The sequence below is a fragment of the Cygnus atratus genome, chromosome 12, assembly GCF_013377495.2.
Source record: "Cygnus atratus isolate AKBS03 ecotype Queensland, Australia chromosome 12, CAtr_DNAZoo_HiC_assembly, whole genome shotgun sequence".
NCBI lineage: Eukaryota > Metazoa > Chordata > Aves > Anseriformes > Anatidae > Cygnus > Cygnus atratus.
This window is the reverse complement of record NC_066373.1, coordinates 20106543-20126996: the sequence shown is the minus strand read 5'-3', so window position 1 is coordinate 20126996 and position 20454 is coordinate 20106543. Positions and strand designations below refer to the sequence as shown.

The following is a 20454-nucleotide window of genomic DNA, read 5'->3' as shown; positions in this document are numbered from 1 at the left end:
AAGAGAAACAGTAACAGAACCTCTGTAGAAAAGCCCTTTGCTTTATTAGAGGAAAGGTCACTTGCTAAAAAAACAAGTGACAATTATGTAACTTTAAAAATCTGAATATATTTTAAATACTGGAACCAAGTCTGAATAATGTAAAGTTCTAGGATAATGCATATCTTTTCAAAGAGGCTTGGAGAACAGCTTACCTTGGAAGCTTCACGCTGTTACACTGACCAGCTCCTGCATTAACTGCCCAGAGATAACCGGTACCAGCATAGGAACATGTAGCTCTGTGTAACTCTGTGACCAGCTGTCAGCACATTCCGGTAAGGAGTTTGGTAATACATGGATATGTGTATTACATAACTGATTTCAATTTTATTTTGTCTGTGATACATCATTTTTTCAACTTTCTGTCCTGTGATGAGTTAGAGAATCCTTGGAGAGCTTCAGGACACAGGAAAGTCACACACATCTGTAAAAACTTTATTTCAAAATCTTTTTATTCAACTGTTATTCAGCAATATACAATACAGTTTATAAACAAATGTCTTACCTTGTTTCCAATCTTCATTTAAAAATAAATATTATTGACAGTGAATATTAATTATGGTAAGATGTACCTTTTTAATTAAAATGTCTCCAAAAGAAATAATTTAATTAAAAAAAAGGGAAATCCAAAAAAAGCTAAACACAATCTACTAAAAATATTTCCTTTCTTAGGAAGGGTTTTGACCCAACATCTTTACATATTGTCATAAAGATAACTGCTCAACAGTTCGTGCAAAATGAAGAGTCAGAGGAAAGGTTCAGAAAAGAAAAAATATTACATTAAAATAGAGAAATCATAGGTGCCATGCACAGAGCAGGGCTTTACACCATAGAGTCTGGAAACTAGATGCAGTATTTTATGTGGTTTACTTTCTGTGACATCCCCAAAAATACGTTTTTCCCCCCATGTAGAATTTATCATGCTTCTTTCAGTCTCTTTCTGTCCATCCTTAAAACTGTAGGTATTGTTTTGCCAGGGATTTGTCCTGTTTTTAAATAGGTTCCTTTTTGTTTGTCTGACGAGTAGTGGAGGAAGTAGTCCATCAGTGGTTTACTAACAAATGTACAAGCTTATGCAGTATTAACAGGAACACATATAGGAGTGGGTCTGTAGCATAAATAGGTTCTGTACCTAGAAGAGAAAGAAAAGGGAGAGGAGGAATTTTTTTTTTTTTAAATCTGTTCCAATATAGAAGATTAAATGCAGAAGAGAAATACAGGAAGATTTATTTTTATCACATCAGAGCCAGGCGTCAGAAGCTTAATTTTAGTAGTAAAACAGCATCCTCAAGCTATCCAACTCAGATAGCCTTCTCTTCTCCCTCCCAAGTCTAACTCCACTTAGGTCATCTGATTATGGATCACTAATGGTATGCCTAAACTTGGCTGCAGCGAAGTTACCAGCAATTGAGATTTCTATAAATACAACTTAATCTGGTATATAGTTTCTTGAGAAATGACAGGTATCAACCACCCATCTTTTAAAGGGAACTGACAAATGCCATGGCTGTACTCCTTGATTAACAGGACATGAACCCATTTCATTTGGAATGGGAACAGCAAGACCTTGACATCATCTTTACCTTTTATAGGAAAGAGTAGGATTTTAAATTAAAAATGCGCATAGGAGCTATAGAAAAACGGAGGTCGTACGTGAAACATCTGTTATAGTCATTTCACACGAACGGCAAGATTGCTCCCGCTGCTATGAGGCAAGCTCGAGCGGCACGGGAGCAGCCGCAGGGGAGATGCGGCCGCTATCGCAGGGAAGCAGGTGCCAGCGGCTGTGCAGGGGGGGCACAGCTCCCCCGGCAGGGGCAGCCCCTGATGCCTTTGCTCCGGCCAAGAAATGGCATCAGGGTCCGTACTGCAGCCAACCAGGCTGTCCCTGACCCACAGCTGCTTGAACTAAGGTACTTGCTCATTTTTTTTTATTTTAAATTATTATTGTTACCTGTGCCAGAAAGAGCGGCATTTACTGTGTGCCCTGGTCCACTCCCTCTCCCCGGTGCAGGGGACTGAGCCATGGGGCCGAGGTGCACAGCTCTGAGGCACTGCGAGGCACCAGGGCTGCCTGATCTCTGACACAGGTCCCCTGAGGGGCAAGAACAGCCTCTTCCCATGGAGAAGTTCTGCCATCCTGGAATGGCAGTGCAGCAGGACAAGAGATCACTGCCTTTCACTCCCAAACCCTGCTGAGCCCACACAAAAGAGCCCGGGCTGGCCCACAGCAGCAGCCATTTGGGCCCCAAGTGCCAACCAGCAACACCTTTCCAAACCCGCAACGGGGACTAGCACATTCGTCATCACTAACACGACAACAGGCAGGCTGCACACCCGTGCCTGATGTGGCCTCGGGACATTTCCACCAGTGAGTGTGGAAGCAGGAGCCCAACCAGAGCCTCGGCTGCAGCTGGCACACACAGAGGCAGCTGGGGAGAGCTCCACCAGTGCTGCCGGCAGCAGAAGTGATCGACACCCCAATGTACTGACAACTACCCAGAACAGTGACTGTCAGAACCACTTCTCAAGTGTTAAAGTAAAAAAAATAAAATAAAAAAAAAAATGTTCAGTATCCTTGAAAAAGGAATGAGGCCACTTCTATTCAGGAAATTCACTTCAGGCACCCTAATGCAAATACTTTTGTCTTGGTCTCCAGGAGATGTGAGTCTCTCAGCTGTGCCATGATCAAAGGAAATACCTCAAAAAGTTCCTGAGTACACCATTGCTCTCGGGCTCACTGTTCAGGCTGCCTCATAATCTATATATGCCTCACCTGCAAAGCTAGAGTATTATTATCCAATATCAAAAAACAGTTCATGGTAATGTGGTGCACAACCGAGGAACTCAAGAAATGTCCCCATAGTGCGCTATCTCATAGATGCCTAGACTATGTGGAGATTATTTAGTTATTAAGCTTTTAATTAAATCCTTGCATGCAGACACACATGGCAAAGGGCTGCCCACTTAGCAACAGCACGTTATTAAGATGAACACAGGATTTTTCTTTTTAAAGCTGAAAACAATAAACAAACACAATCAAATTCAGGTCGTTAAAGCAGCAATAGGTTATTTTTTTTTTCCAAAAGACAAAGAGCAGCATGCCAGAAACAGTACAACAGCTACAAAAACTCACGGTGCTGGGCAGCACAAGGGACAGACTGTCACCAGCCCCAAAACTTTCTTGCTGCTCAGAGGCAGCAATGCAGGGGCTCACAAACTCAGATTTGCCTTCATCACCCCAGGATCCAGCCCCAAGACCCACGGAGCTGAGAGCAAAGAAGCTGCACCCCTAGAGACCCGCAGGCAGGGTAAGCGGGTCCCTTGCTGCACTGAGAGTGAAGGCAGAGGATCCTCGCAGTGAGTACTCTGACCACTGCTGCAGTGACAGGCTTTCACGAACGGGTGTGAGCCTTCCCAACATTTCTCACATCTCTCCTTTCTGTAAACAAAATGTCTGTTGAAGAGCAGAAGCTGAGAAATGAGTAACAAACCTCTTTGGAAATCTCTGGGCTCTTCAGAAATGAAAGGGAAACACATCAGAGTCTTCGCAGTATTGTGTTTTTTAAATACCTCTTCATGTATGCAACACTGAAATGCTCCATCTCAGGCTTCCGACCTGCCACAGGCTGCATGCAGCTCAAGGACTTTGGCAGGCAGGACATCTGTCTCAGGAACACATGGAGAGCGGAGCACCCAGCTGACGTGTGGTGGTGCCCACCTGACCCTTGCACACCGCAGCTCCATGCAATTAATTCCCTTTGCTTCAGGCTGTCACCCTATTGCCAGCACAGAACACCAGACCCAACAAACTGGCCGTGTACTATCACATCCCCAAGGCAAAGAACTGTCCTGATGCCACTGGCTGCAGCCTGGTGTTTTGCGTGGCGCGTGGGCCTGTCAGCACGGTCTTCTGAGAGGGCTCTAAGCTCTCAGGATTGAGCAAGAACCAAGGACACTCAGCCTCACTGGCCATATCCACTAGCACAAGCACAGTTCAGATCATTGCTCCCCTGGTGCACGTGGATATGGCTCCAAACACCATGCACTTGTTTATAGGTACATGCATGAGGCTACCATGTAGTCTCATTCTTTTTCCTCAAAAATACACAGTTGATTCACAAATATATTATATTCTACAGTTTTAGCAAGGATAAAACCCTAAAATTTACCTACACCACAGAGAGAAAATAGTTTGCTGACTGGAAAGGCTGAAGTACCCCCATCTTCTGTCTTTAAGGCTGACATGCTACGTGATATCTGAAGACAGACTGCTTATTCACAAATTGCAGTCACTGACACAACAGACCCATACTTGCAGTCAACACATCCTCATTTCCAAGCTGTCAGATGGCTCTTCTCGCTTCTGGGACGTGGCACAGCTGCGAGAACGCGCCCAGGTTGGTTCCCATGTGCCACCCTGCTGTGCCCAGGGATCGCAAGAAGCCAACACTCCTGGCAGCTGCACACAACTCGCAGGTGCTGAATTTCTGCCCCTTCCACACCTGCCCACCACTGCAGTGAAGATCTGGCCTTGGCTATTTGTTATGCCCAAACCTAAATGTCACAAGGACCTATTTTTCCATGCCAAAGCTCAACTTGTTCTTTCAACCACAAATCTGGTTGGAGGAAATGTTGCACTTCTGTAAGGGGGGAATTCCCCTGGAAACACTGTAAGGAACTGGACCTGGAGCGATGGACTCTTGCAGCTCGAGTGCTCTTACAACCATCATGCTGAAGGGCTGCAAGGACACCAGGTTAGGATTGCCTGTATTTTGGATGGAAAGCAGTATTAGTCACAACACTCTGTGTCTGCTGCCCAAAATCATTCCAGCTCTAACTTGATGTACCAGTTTAGTTTAGATCTCGATGCAGGACTGTGAATTAATACCATCTATTTTTTTTTAAATTTTCTCTTTGCAAAAATTGCTGTTATTTTTAACTTACATTTTCCACCTTCTGAATGTGGCAGCAGAATTCAGTTCAAAGTCTGTTAAAGTCTCTTAGTAGTCAAATAGAAATAAAATGTATTTTTTAAAATTATTTTAAAGCAGTTATTCTTACTGAACACCAAATACAAGTTTCTTCTTTTTTTCCCCATACCAATTTGGTGTTATTCTGCTCTAATACATTCAGGCAGTAGAAGCAGATACACACAACAGTACAATTCTCTTCCCTCTCAACAAAACCAGAGGGTAAACAATTTCCATTAATTTTTCCCTGCTTAGTTAACCTGAACCATTTTCATTATAGCTAGTACTGTTTATAAACACGCTGGACTTAAGTTACCTCACTTCTGCTTTTACTGCAATAGTTTAAAACTTGTCATTGCTACATTTGCAGATGAAAATAAACAGAATGTGGTCTTGATCACCAGGGTCTGGACATGAAATCTGACCCAGACTTGAGAACAGAGCACTCCTATCCAGAGACTTTAAATCAGGAATACACAGTTACTTAAAAAGTACAAGTACTTAAAAGAAATTATTTCATTTATGTTCTGAATATTCATTTGATGTTTTGTTTCTGTAAGCTTATTCACCACTACACAGATTTATATTTTTGCTGTTAAATTGTTTATATGCACATGGCTTAAAGGGAAAGTCTAGCACTAAGCAGAACAATAACAAATTGTTCTGTTCATGTATGGTGAATTGCTCTTTGGCATCACTCATCCTTCTTCTGGATTTACAACATAATAATGTTTTACTGTAGTTTTCTATTTAATAATTTGTTTTGTGCAAGCATTCATCAAAGTTGGACTTAAAGCAGTTCATCCAATTGAAAACAATCATTAATTAACCAACTGACTTGTGACACATGTTAAAAATGGGATGATTATTCTACAAGCTATATTTAACCAATGGCCAGAACACAGTTTCCAGCCGTTTCCTATTCTTCTTCCTAGAAAGAATACGAACAGTCGCCTGGTGTTCCTCTCTGCGATGGTAGCAAGATGCAGGGGCAGTTGTAGTAAGAAGCTGAAAGATACCAACAGTTTATTTTCCTTGAACAATGATATAATGCCTAAAATTTGACTGTGTCTTTCAGATGGAACTGAGACCCCAGCCGGTAGTATCACTAACCTGTTTCTGTGTACTGGCTTTCATGCAGTGACACTGTGAGCCTCAGCCTGTCTCCTTACAGACCAATGTTCAATTAAAACTCTGAAACCTGGCATTTCATTAAGAGGTCAGTGACCAAACTGACCATACACATTGATTTATTCTTTCAGTCCAGAAACTTTAGACTGTGCTCAAGAGATATTCTTGGAGAAACTACTCCTACTATTGTATCTCTGGAAAAAATAAGGTTTTATATGGGTTGTTGGTCACAGATCATTACAGGCAAATAACCTCTTATATAAAAGAAATTCTCTCACTGACATAAATTTGGAGCACTTCACCAAACTTCAGATCTAAGAGCTTCTTGGAAGTTTTTAATTAAAAAGACACCATTACTAAAGTCACTATACACTTACTGAACTGAAGAGATAATAGCTATAGCACATCAGAATTACTCCACAGTTTGAAACTGCATCTTACAAGCTGCATATGGCCTTCCGCTCTGAGATACCTGCAGCACGACTCACACTACAGTTTTGCTATCGTGGTTTTTAACGCACACTGCGGAATTGGAGCCTTTGCCTTCCTATTGCTCACCAAGGGCTGCTTCTCCAATGCAAGCAGAAGTGCATCCAGAGCCCGTGCTAACTTCAGCGCACGCTCCCAGACAAACTCTAGGCACCTCCTGATGTTGCTAATTCTGGCAATGGTGACCTCCTGCGTATTTATAAGCAACTGCATGGGATGGGATGTGCTCACCACTGAACCTGCCTAGAGGGCATAACGACAAAATTAGTTTCCTACCCCCTACACATTTTTGTTTATGATTGGCTGAATTTTGGAACACCCTTCCATAACTCATCTTAAAAAAACACTTCATGGAAGTCAGCACGTATTTATTTCTATGCACCAATGCAGGTATATACTAGTGATCCTGCTCTCTTCCTTCATCCAAGCCATCAAGACTTTTAGATCACCAGGATGAAACTATTACTGTAGCCTCAAAATCTTCAGAAAACAGAAACCAGTTTTACTAGCCAGAAGACATGAGTAGTATTGTACAATTTCGTCATCATTTTAGATCTTTTCAGTTACTTTTTGTTTGCCTTCCCTTTTAAGAAACCCAGTACAATGTTCAGGCCTCTACTTAGAAATTAATTGCCAAAATACCCTCTAGCAAGGGTAACTGAAAGCTACTCCTAGTTTTGGAAAGCCAACAGGTTTTAATATTTCAAATAAGATTTGTATTTTCATTTGGAGTATACAGTCCTCCTGAAATGATCTAATGTTTGCCCATACCTGTATCTGTGTATGTGCTGGACCAAACTTGTGTGAATGAACGTGGCGGTGACATACAACAGGCTGGATAATTCCCCAGAGGCTGCATAAAGGGCAGCACAATGCCGTTTCCAGCACAGGCAGAAAAATAAGCATCTTTCTTTAAGGAATAAATACAATTCTGTGTAGCATCCTGGTTCTTAAATTTTGATTGTTCCTTATGTCACATCTGAAAAAGCCCATCTAGGACATGACTTTGGTGCTTCAGTGGTAAACTACAGCACAGGTAGCAGGAAAGGCATGGGAATTGCAGTATTTTGAGAGGCATGACAGCAGTGCTACGGAGACCAGGGGAATCTTGTTTTCTTGTGAAACAGCATCTCCCAGCTCCTTGTACACGTCTACTGACATACTTAAGCCCTCTTGAATACCCTGAAGTCCCTGCTTTAACACATTCTGTGAAAACTAGGTCACATACATCATACAGTTATGGACAGGTGAGAAAATAAAAAAAAATCAGATTGCGAGGAGAGGAGTGTGTAGTCATGCAAGGAAATGATGCAGATAGAAAAGTTTGGTTCTGATACAAAGTGTAGAAGAGAAAAAGATTCCTTCTGCAGTTTTGATTTGCTGAAGTACTGCAGTGCTTTGCTGGATATCAGTCTGCCTGAGCACCCGTGGGATAGGAGGGAGACAGGAGCAGGTACAGGAGTTGGGTTTGTGTCTCTTAAGGCAATTGTAATTATTGAAGTGGATTTCTGATCACATTAGAGCTCATTTCAACCAAACCTCATTAAGGCCACTAATAAACGGAAAGGGGGGTATAGTTACAGCAGTGGATTTGATTTGATGAATGTGTGGAAATGCATACCAAGCAGAGAGCAAGAAATACTTCTACCTTTATCAAAAATTCTTGTACTTTTCAGGTTGCCAGGAAAACACGACATTTCTCTTACAACAGGCTGGTAAAAACTCATCTCCCATTCAAGTTACAAGTAGGGAGACGGAATATGGGGAACAGTTGGCACATTTTCCCTCAGCATACTGTCTTCCCTTCTGTGGCAGCCAAAGACATCCAGAGCAGTCAGTCTTACTGAAAGCCTCAATCCAGTTATGAAACTTGCCTATTGAGCTAAGGTGGTGTCCCGAGCGCTGACAGAGCGGCCGCTGAGCTGGCTCACGTGGAGCCAGACCCCCGAGTGGCTGTTCTGTGGGAACTGTCCTGAACTGGAGCCAGCCAAATGAACCACCCGAACACTCCCAGTACCTGCTCTTGGAGAAATTAAGGAAAAGCTTCAAGAAAACACCAGCACTGATTTATAACGAGCTCCAAAAGGAAACGCTGCTATGGACAGTGTCAGGGTAGAAGAGCAACGTGTCCTGAATACTTGAGGAGTCATTCATTCCATATGGATTATACAGCCTAAATACGGTATATTGGTCTGAATTTAAATAAGCCAGTCTCTACTGCAGCTGGTCTCTACTTTGTAGCACCTTCCCATAAACAGATTTCTGCGTTGGTATCTGTGAGATGACCTCTGCTTGGCGGGAAGTAAAGACTCCAAATAGCTGATGGTAGAGACCCGAAACATGCAACTGTGAATTTATTTCACTCTGGAATTTTCTGCAACTCCATGATCTAAAACTAACTTCAAAAAATCAAGCACCATTAATTTACTGCTTGACACTTGAATAATGAGAGATACACAATATTTTGTAATATGATTTGGTGAAAAATGAATTTTGAGCTAAAAAATACAGAAAAATAAATAACTACATTAGTGGTAGTTTAGGTGGTAAATGAGCATCCAGCCCTGCACATCCTTCTTCAGTACTACTTTGTGAGCAATTCCACAGCATACTGATGTGCACAAATAGCAAAACCAACAGCTCGAGTAACCCAAATCATGAGGCAGACTAAAAATGCTGGGATTAGGGTTTCAGCTACTGAGCTTTGAACTGAGCCTGGGCCATATTCTCAAGTTTTTCATTATAAGCAGGAGAACTAAAAAGCCAAGTCACAAAAAGCATGCAAGCTGGATAGTAATGTGGTCCGAGTTCCAGAAGTCAAAACTTAAGAAAAGACTTGCAATAAAAATCACACTAGATGGAAACATCGATTTCACATTCTGCAGATGTGATACAGGTTGTAAACATTTGCAACCCAGAAGTAAAGAACAAGACACATCAGTTCTCACTTCATTGTCTTTTAGAGTATTTTTGATTTGATTACGATTAGGAGCAAGCTGCCAGTGTAGTTGCAATTACTATTCCAATCAGAATTACTAAAGCTAAACTGATAAAAGTGCAGATTATCTAAGGATTTTTTTTTCCAAAAAATAACCTCATCTTATCCATACTTAAAGAAAAGAGCTAAGACATTAGCAGAAAACATGACGATACAAGGAAAAATGCTGTATTGAGAGTACCTGAAAAAAGCAGAGCCTGTAATTTGTGTCAAGAAGGGATCACCTTTTTGCTATAAACGAACAAGGACATTTTGTGTGCAACCCACAGATACAAAGACCCTCCAAACCTTTCCACCGATTGCTACTTGCTAGATCTTAGCTAAATGAAGACATTGCCGTGCCTAAGAGAGGCAAACCTTTACAGACTAAGCCAGCAGAGGGTTACCTGGAATAACTGTGGACACGGAATATTCCTCAGTGCCCTCCTGTATGTAAAATCTCCAGGTCCTTGGCATGAGAGGGATTCAGATTAGAAGTCTGATATTAAAATGCACACAGTAGTACAAATAAGGGGTGAATTTTATACATGACCAACAGCCAATAACACAACCGACAGACGAGGATGGCTATCAGAGGAGTTACTGACTGTGCTCTGCCTTGTGTCGAAGCTAGCTGCTGCTCCTAGCAGGCACCACAATGATGCTCTGCTTCTTAGCCACAGCTGTACAAATGCAGGGTAAGACCAGACACCCCAGCAGCACTGGGCATCCCACGCAAGCTCTGCTAGCGCAGCGCCGCTCTCCAGCCGTGGCACAGCGACCTGCCAACTGACTACTGACATGCTGACTTCTCCATGGAGCACAGTTGCTGCTCTGCCAAACTGCCGCTTTCCAGCTAATAAAATTGCCTCCCAACTGATAACAGCCTAGCAATATAAAATAGTTGGTTGTTAACTGCTGCTGTGACAAATAATACCGTTCCACTGACAACCCCATTTTTTCCAATGCAAACCTATTTGAACTGTTTATTATTGACTTATGGCACTGCTCTGCCATTATCTAATTTAAAAAAAAAAACAACAACGTAATAAACAGCTGTAGCAAACCTGCCAGCATTCCCACTGCTTTAGCAATGCTAAATCAAAACCCTGAAGAAACCCGTCTTATTACCAGTACAGCCCTGTCAGACTGAAACACCATCTTGACAGGATTGCCGTAAGATTCATTCCCTGGCAGCTCCTGCTTTATGTCTGCTTTTCAACTACAGACCACCATGATCAGTACCCTTCTCAAAACCAGTCCCATTACGATTGCCTCAATGTTCCTTAGTGCTATGACTGCTAAGCATGCCACTTAAAATATACGGAAACTGTATAATCCACAACACAGTTCAAGTGTTAGATCATACATCAGTAAAGCTGCATCAGAGGTGGTGAAGATGTAACAATTCTCTGCCTCTCTTGCATATTATACAGACTGTTAGCTTGTACTTCAAACTCAGGCTCCATTTTGCAACCTATCAGAAAACTGTACCAAAAAAAAGCCCACCAACCACTGTACATGTATATTCTTGTCCTACATGTTGTTCGTTCATGCAAAAAGACACATGGGTGCACTCAGCCTTCATCACACAAATTTCCATTAAAAAAATATTTTCACACCTCGAGTACTGTGTTCAGTTTTGGGCCCCTCGCTACAAGAAGGACACGGAGGTGCTCGAGAGAGTCCAGAGAAGGGCAACGAAGCTGGTGAGGGGTCTGGAGAACAAGTCTTATGAGGAGCGGCTGAGGGAGCTGGGACTGTTCAGCCTGGAGAAGAGGAGGCTCAGAGGCGACCTTATCGCTCTCTACAGGTGCCTTAAAGGAGGCTGTAGAGAGGTGGGGGTTGGTCTGTTCTCCCACGTGCCTGGTGACAGGACGAGGGGGAATGGCCTAAAGTTGTGCCAGGGGAGGTTTAGGTTGGATATTTGGAGGAACTTCTTTACGGAAAGGGTTGTTAGGCATTGGAATGGGCTGCCCAGGAAGGTGGTTGAGTCACCATCCCTGGAGGTCTTTAAGAGACGTTTAGATGTAGAGCTTAGTGATATGGTTTAGTGGAGGACTTGTTAGTGCTAGGTCAGAGGTTGGACTCGGTGATCTTTGAGGTCTCTTCCCACCTAGATGACTCTGTGATTCACTCACAAATGTGAAATCTCATACCAAAGTCTAAACCAATTTTACATACAGCTACTACATCAATTAGAATAACTTGCAACACTCCTTTCGTTGCTTTCATTTTCTGTTTGTTTTTAGTATTCTCTTATCAATAACTTAAAGATATTAAAGAAGTTCAACTAATAATCAAATTTCTTCAAGGACACCACACAGGCTTTCATAAAATAGATTAGTACAGTTTTGTCTGTCCTGTCCTCCAAGAAACAAGCAAGAATCACTCAAAGGAGGTTACTCAAACTGCATTTCCACAGTACAGAAACACCCTAGCACAGCTTGTTTCTGCCCTAGGTAATGAGGTGATACGCTACTGCAGTTCGTGCTTTTGTCCACAGAATCGAAGGGGTTGGAAGGGACCTTGAAAGATCATCGGGTCCAACCCCCTGCCAAAGCAGGCTCCTTAGAGCAGGCTGCCCAGGTAGGCGTCCAGACGTGCCTTGAATATCTCCAGAGAGGGAGACTCCACAACCTCCCTGAGCAGCCTGTTCCAGTGCTCCGTCACCCTCACCGTGAAGAAGTTCTTTTGCACGCTGGTGCGGAACCTGTGCTCCATCTTGTGGCCATTGCCCCTTGTCCTGTCCCCACAAACCACTGAGAAGAGGTTGGCCAAATCCCTCTGTCTCTCACGCCTCAGGTACTTATACACATTGATAAGATCCCCTCTCAGTCTTCTCTTCTCCAGGCTGAACAGACCCAGGTCTCGCAGCCTTTCCTCACAGGGAAGATGCTCCAGGCCCCGTATCATCTTTGTGGCCCTCCGCTGGACTCCTTCCAGGAGTTCCCTGTCTTTTTTGTACCGGTCTTTTTTGTCCAGTTCAAGAATTAATCCATACTACACACACACAAAAGAAGATATTTGACCTCACTTGTCCCCAAAGGAGTCTAATTTGCCTAGATATTGAAGTGCTAGTGATGTGTATTTAATGAGAATTCTTTTTGCGTGTTTATTATCCAGTGACATTTAGGAGGTCAGCCTGATAATTCAGTTCTGGCCTCTGTGTTTTGTTACTTTATTTAATGTACAGGAAAATGTGATGTGACCCCAGCTGCATTTAACTACAAACAGCTATGGTATGTGAGCTCGTGTATGGTCTCATAAAAAGCATGGGGGGAGTGAAGGAGATCCAGACATTACAGAGATGGGAGCCTAAGCTGTACAACAAAATACAGACTTCCCTTTCTTGCTGTTTTGTGAAAAGCTCATCTATCAAAGACAAATGAGCTGTACTGGCTGTTGCTCAGACTAGCATGCACAGTCACTCAAATTCTGACAAAGCCAGAAGAGCCCTCGACCCAAATTCTCACCGAAAAGTTAATCCAAACTCAACCACAGCCTCCAACAAGCCACAGCTCACCATAATCAAGAAACTACGTTCCCATCTCTAAAACTCTAAACAAAAACAAAAACCAACCAACCAAAAAATAAAAGCCACCACCAGCAGCAAAGCCGCTTCCTGGTCCCCAGTGAAGGTGTGATGCTCCCAACGTGGTCTCCTGCCTCAAGGTGGGCTGCCACAGCTCGACTTTGTGCATGCACTGTTCTTCCAAGCATCACTGGGAGCTGCTCATACACGGGGACTGCAGAACTGGGACCTGGTGCTTTATTATCTCAGGCCATACAGCCCACAAGCAAACTTCCTTCCGCATCAGACATAAAAGGCTTGGGGGGAGGGGGGGGAGGATAGGCATGAAGTGAAGACTTATTTTCTTCCTTGCTGTGAACACTTCATCTCTGCATAACACATGAGTTTCTCTGTCCTTCCTAGAGCACTCTAAGCATAATGAAGCACAGTTTCTTGTTTCACACTCCCATCTTTGTTTATTTTATTTAAAGCTCTCACTTCAGAGCTTTGTGGCTAGAGATCAAACAAATAAAAGGGAATTTGGAAGCTGCAATGTCTGATCTAAATTCTGCTCAGAAGTTAAACTAAAAATTGCCCCCAAGCAAATACACAGGCACTCATTTTGGAGACCACTTGGTAGCATATAATACAGCCAATCTGCCTCCCCGAAGGTCAGTGCAAAGATCCTGGTTATTACCTCAGCTAACAGATGACAAGATCAGGCTCATGACTAATGCACTGAACTCAGATTTAGAAGATTTGGAAATTAACGTTCAGTGTTTAGTTTCACAGCCACCACACACTTGACAAACTCACTCATTGCTCTTCCTGCCATGTGTCCATCCTCTTCTTCATTTGGACTAAGAACTTCCTGGGACAGAAAGTCCCTCTCCTATTCCTCCCATTTACGCTGTAAAAACCAAGAACACTTCCAAGGATACTAGCACTATATGCAGTCCTTTGCTTGCTCACCCTGTTTTTATTCCTACAGTAAAGATTCAATTTGCATACAAGTATTTAATTTGAAAGCTAAGCATTTCTTCTCCTTTAGAGCCACATGGAGGAGAACTCTAACTATTAAAAACAATGACCTTACCAGCAGACCTTTACCTCCTTGCAGTCTAAATAAGATGTTTTCAGTTTCTACTTTAGTCTACCTTAATGACAGATGAGCTGTAATGTTTTTGTATCTCATGAGATCACAGCACTGAGTTTTCATACTGTAGTTTAAACATTACCGATAACGTTCTATTTGAGTAGCTGACACTTCTAGCACACTGGGCAGTTTGTCTGTCACATCAGATCTAATCCCTTATACACTGTGATGCTGATCACAACTTTTTACCAAATATGATTTCAGATTACTTGTCCCAAACTATGGATTTTCCATTTATGACCTGGTTTGTCAGATGGGACTCAATGTTCTTTAAAGCATCTCAATGACAGACACATTTATTCTAATAAATTCATGTTTCAGTTCAACAAGAAGATGTAAATAATCACATTTTTCCACAGTGCATGCATGACTGGGACTCCAACCGAAGTCAACAAGAGCCCTGCAGGCACATCTGAAAGCAGCATTTGATCTATAATCGCATTTATTGAAATACAGCACATACAGACCCTATCTTGCTACACTGAACATATTGAACTATTGCAATGAAAACAGGATTAGATTGCAATTAATCAAGGAAATAGTAGCTAGTGCCATGCCATCAGCTTTTAGGCAGAGCTCTCCAGTGTATTATTACTGAGGGTGTTTCTTAATCACTGACAGCGAACACATTGTTTGAGCCCATTTCTACTTTTACGCAGAAGAAATATCCCCACGCACAATGAAGAGTTACAAATGCTAAAGACTTTTGAGAGTTAATTGTATGAAATGATTCAATTGTTCCACACAGATTTGGTGCAAGTACTTACCTGCATCTGTGCTACTGTGCTCAAAATATGCTAATGAGTTATACGTAACATGCCACTATGCATGTCTAATCCATACACCAACACAGGACCAGGTCCTGCAGTCTCATACACCATACGTGAGCAAATACCTGGTTTGATCTTACGGTCCCCTACTCTGTGGAAAGCCAGCTGCTACACTGCTTTGAGGGGGTGGACTTGAAACAGGGCTTCCACTTAACCGAGAAAAAAAAAAAAGCAAACACAAACAAACAAACAACCACAGACAAAATATTTCCTATAAAGAGACAGAATTCTTTATGGAGAAAAATTAACTACCACTTAGAACAGCTCTAAAAAACACCACTTCACCATACAAATGGGGAACTCTGAAGCATGATGATGCCATTTCTTTTAAGACATTTTGAGGGAAGTTTAGTACTTATCCCATCAGAGTGACAGTGCTGGAGATCCAAGCCTCCCGTTTCCTCACAAAGCAGGCAAAACCCTTGCGGTTCCTCATCATACTGACTTCCACACTGGCATTTTATCCATTAGTATATATTTATTCTGGATAGGTAGAGACACTTCTCATCTAGGGTAGATAAATCCATTTCTTGTCTCCACACCAAGCCATCTCTCTCTGCTTCAAACTAAGTGCCCAGCCCAGTCTGTCTAAATACACGGGAATGGGGGCAGCAAGCAGCAACCTGCTTACCAAAGCAACCAGGGAGACATCCATTGGTAGTAAGGCTCAGACAGTTCTGGACCAGAAGGCACCCGAATTGGGAGATTGGAGTATCAAGTCTTCCAGTTGCCAATCTCCTGAGCCATGCTGGGGCTGATGCTTTATTTGCAAGTACTTAGAGGCAGCTGCCACAAACACAGAAATTACAGTAAGCCAAAGCAGAAGCCTGTCATCTGGGTTTTTTTGATTTAAGCAGTGTAAAAAGATGTTATTTTCACAGAGGACATTAGCAAATATACAAAAGGAGTTGCCTCCCTTGTACAGAGACAAGGACAGTTGCTGGTTTATAGCTTACTAAATTAAACAACATCAGCAAGAGTCGTGTGCTCCCTACGCCACCTTCAGCTTTGTCCCTGAAGGGAAGCCACCACAGCGTGGCAGTGTTGGCAGCTGCCAGCCAGCACTACAGCGGTGTCACAGCAGGAGGCTTTGTTTTAGCCATGCCGCAGCCCTCTTTGCATCATTCTCCATCTGGAGATCCCCACAAAATACCCTCCTGAATTTCACCACCTTTTTTAGTGATTGATGTCACTCCATTATCTCCAGTGCTGACCACAATGCTTATATTTTATTTTCAATATGTAATAAAGCCTAGAAATGATGCAGCCGTACCACATCCCTGAAGCACAGACATGTAAAATACCAGGACAGACAGCAGTTTAGATGCTCTGGGCAGGGGTCCTGCCCTAACAGACATATGCGACACACTGTCCTGGCAGCACACGCTCACATCCATCTGTTGAGATGGAGCTGAGCCCACAGAGCTTCCATCGTCCTGTTTTTAGTTTGTATGCACCATGTAAGCTCCGGGTGCAGCAGGCAGGGTGCACAGTACTGCAAATCCTAAATGAAACTTCTGTCGTTTGCACAGAAAACACTGCAAGAATACTCACTATCGGAGAGAGGAATGAAGAAACACAAAAACAGTCACCAGCCTGGGCTCTGAGGAGGACAGCTGGTCTTTCCAATAGGAAAGAACAGATGTATTGTGGCATTGGGTTCATTTGTTGTGGTCACTGAATTCAGCAAAAGCAACCAGAACTTTTTGATATGCCCCAAGCATCTGTAACTACACCTCAGGAATTATCACTTTGCCTTGCACTAGTTAGCAGTGAACACGTAACTTACAGTCTTAGGAATAACAGACAGTAAAACCTAATTTTCACATAAACTTCTACCTGAGAAACAAACCAAATTCTTCACAAACAGCAAAAGGTCATAACCAGGGAAAACACTGCACCCGTAAAGCATTAGCAGGTCACAGCAGACCATGAGTGACAGTTTTCCTTCACTGTGAGCAAAAACCTGCGAACATTTGCTCCGAGTGTGGAGAGGTGCCAGGAAGAAGTGTGAATATTCCTGCTCGAGGACTATGAATTTGCGTCAGAAGAGACCAAGCAGCGAGGGGAGCTCGGGGCTTTCCCTGCGCAGCCGGTGCGGTGTGCCTGCTCCCCTTCTCCCACAGGTGACTCGGCAGAGGCGTTTGTTCGACGTGAGCCGCGAGGAGCTCTGCCTCGGCAGGAGCAGCACCAGGCGGCTAGCGGTACCTTTGCAACGCAGATTTAAGACTCTGCATTCATCGTCCCACGCTTTGCTGTCAGTAGCGTAAACGGAGCTTTCCAGCTCCCTCCCACACCTAGCCGCAGCACGGCAACGTGGCACCGGGCCCTCCCCACCACAGCACACACCGGCGGCCGAGCAGCAGCAGCGCGATGCTGCCGCCCCGAAACCATTTCGGGCTGCGTCCCCCCCGCGTCCCGTCCTCGGGGGCCATTTCACGCCCGCTCCGCTTCCCCCCGGCCCCCGCCGCGCCCTACCTGACCCGTGCTGCTGCCGGAGGATGGCGGCCTGCCCGGGCGGCGGCGAGGCCGACGAGGAGGCCGTGGCGGCGGTGCTGGCGGCGGAGGGCCGCCCGTCGGCCGGGGGGGGCGGCGGGGGCGGCGGCGGGCGCTTGCCGGGCCCGGGCCCGGGCGCCGGCGTGGCCCTGGCGGCGGGGCCGTGTCGGCGCGGGGCCGCCCCGCTCTGGATATGCGACACCGCCTCGGCCGCCTGCACGTCGGGGGGCGCGAAGCGGGACAGGACGCGCAGCAGCGCCTGGGCCTTGTGCTCCTGCGTCTCGTCGGCGCTGTAGTCCGCCACGCGGCACTCGTAGACGCCCTCGTCCTGCCGCCGCACGCCCGACAGCCGCAGCCGGTGCGAGATGTCGTTGCCCTGGACGCGCACCGTCTGCAAGAGAGCGCCCCGACGCCGCTCAGCACCCGGCCCGGCCCCCCGGGCTGAAGCCCCCCCCGAGGGGTGCTCGAGGGGCCCAGCCACCCCCCCCCGGCCGTGCGAGGGGCTCCCGGAGGAGGAAGAGGTGAAGGAGGAGGAGGCGGGACCCGACGTGTACGGGAGGAGTGCGCGCCCCCCAGCCCCAGCTGCACTTACGCTGATTTTCGTTGCGTCCTTGTTTGCCACCTGCGGGAACGGAGAAGGACAAGGATCAGAGGCAGCTCCGGCAGCGCATCCCCGAGACGCTCCTCTGCCCACAGCCCGGGGGACAGCCCCGACAGCCCCCGAGGATCGCCCCTTGCACGCCGTGCCGCCCCCCCGGCACCGAGTGGCGCCTCGGAGCCCCGGGATGCACCTCCTGGGGAGCCGGCCGTCATCCCGCAGGCACAGCCTGTCATCGTTTATTGTGAAAGCAACTCACGGCGTTTATAGGAGGTTAAAGAAGACGTTTAAATCCGAGCGATTTATTTCCCCGCCTGACAAGTGACTTACACTTTCCCCAGCCAGGCGGCACCGCATTAGCTCAGCGGCGGTACGCTCTGCTCTGCATCGCTATCCGAGCGCTGCAGGAAAACAAGCGGAGCGCGGAGGGCAGCTGGTGCAGGCGGCTGCTGCGGGGCCGGGCAGGACGTGCCCCGCGCTGCAGGGCCGGCACCCCAAATCGCCGCAGCGGGGCTGGGGGCTGCGGCACGACCTGGGGAAAGGCAGCCGAGTGCCTCTCAGCAGAGCCTGCCCTCCAGCCAGGCGGCTTGCTAGGGGAGGGGACACGCGAGATGGAACTCCGTGCATTTTAATTTCTTCACCCGACTGCGTGGAAGTGTCTTGCCAAGCTCCAGGTACGGACACAGATGCATATGAGAGCCCAAGAAACCGTGTGCATTTGCATATTCAGACTGAGATGTATATAACATCCGAAGGCAGAGAGGTGTTTCCCTCATGCCTTTATCTGCTATCAGGGTGCAGATAGAGGCTCTCCCACCTCTTATGGCGATTCCCAGCAGAGCTCACAGCAGCACTTTCTGTTCCTCGTTCCCACTTCAAACTACAGCTACTTTTGACTGCCTCTCTCGAGTCTTCGTTGCTGATTTTGTAGCAGGACATTTAGCGTTTTCTATTTACGATCCTTAAAGCACTGTTTTTTTTGGTTTTTTTTTTTTTTTTTTTTTTTTTTTCTGGGGTGAAGCCCCCCGGGGCATGCCCCGACCTCCCCATCCCAGTGCTTCCACCTGCTTGCCGGTACCCGCTCTCCTCTCTGGGACTGCGGGGTCCATCCTGACCACCCTGTGCGCACGCTGCACGGACATGTCTCCACAGCACCGCGTTACCTTGCTCCTGCTGCCGGGGACGCTGATGGCTAATTCGTGTGCAAGTTCTCTGGCTGGTTCTTTAAGGTACCACCACTGGATTTCCAAGGAGTACGAGGTGGATCCGCTGGCTCGGAAAGCACAAGGCATCTCAATATCATCTCCCTCCCTAACAGTCACATCTTTGGGAACTTCGGTAAAGGTAGCTGGGAGGGGAAGACAGAGTGATAAGGGCTGGTTAACGGGAGGTTCAAAGCCAAGACCAGGCTTTTTCGGTGAGCGGGAGCTGCCGGAGCCCAGGGGCTGAGCGCTTTCGGGCGGACCGGGCACTCTGCACCGGGCCAAGCCGGTGCCGCGGCTCCAGCGGGCAGGAGAGGTTTGACGGGGGCCTGAACTCCCTTCCGCCCCCCCCCGCCCCGGTCCTCCGGGGAAGCCCCCGGCCGGAGGCACTGCTGCCAGCCGCCCCCGCCGCCCCCGCCCCGGGTTCCCGCCGGTGCCGGCCCCGGGAGTCCCCCACTCACCGGTCACGCCGAAGAGCAGGGGCGCGTTGACCATCAGGTAACAGAGGGTGCCGAAGAGCCCCCGCTTGCCCATCGCATCGAGGGGCCGGGCTCGGGGCGCAGCCGGGCACGCCTCAATCCATCGCACTCCGCGGCCCGGCTCCAGGCTCCCGGCTCCCCGCCGAGCCTCCCGGGCAGCCTCCGCCCGGACGGGGGGGACCAGACGTAAAATCCGCGGCCGGCGGCCGAGGCTCGCTCGGGGCTGGAGGCGGCGATCCTGAAAATCGAGCGGTAAAACCTCGTCCCGTGCTCGGCAGCGAGCGGGGCTCAGCTGCCCTGCGCCGAAGAGGGGCTCCTGCTGCCCAGAAGCGAGGAGGCGGCGCCGGGCTCCCCTCCGAGCCCCATCACCGCGCCGCGGCCGCTCCTCCTCGGGGCTCCCGGTGCGCTCCGACGGGGCGGCGGGGCCCCGGCTCCTCTCCCGCACCCGGGCGGCCCCGGCTCTGCCCCCGCACGGCGGAGCCGCGGCACGGCCCGGCCCGGCCCGCCCCCCGCCCACTCGGGCGGCCCCCGCCGCGGCCGCGCCCGGCCCGGCCCCGCGGCCCGCCCCCG

At 46.9% G+C, this 20454-nt stretch overlaps 1 protein-coding gene across 1 annotated transcript; it reads right to left on the bottom strand.

Annotated features, from left to right (window-relative positions):
- Window positions 1-641: 641 nt before the first annotated feature.
- Window positions 642-20286, bottom strand: VSTM2B (V-set and transmembrane domain containing 2B). The gene is made up of 5 exons (XM_035543546.2): window positions 19867-20286; window positions 19367-19551; window positions 18198-18227; window positions 17588-17996; window positions 642-1171 (listed from the first exon to the last, which is right to left on the bottom strand). The coding sequence occupies exons 1-5, from the start codon at window positions 19937-19939 to the stop codon at window positions 1083-1085; spliced, it is 786 nt and encodes a 261-aa protein (XP_035399439.1). The 5' UTR covers window positions 19940-20286; the 3' UTR covers window positions 642-1082.
- Window positions 20287-20454: the final 168 nt, after the last annotated feature.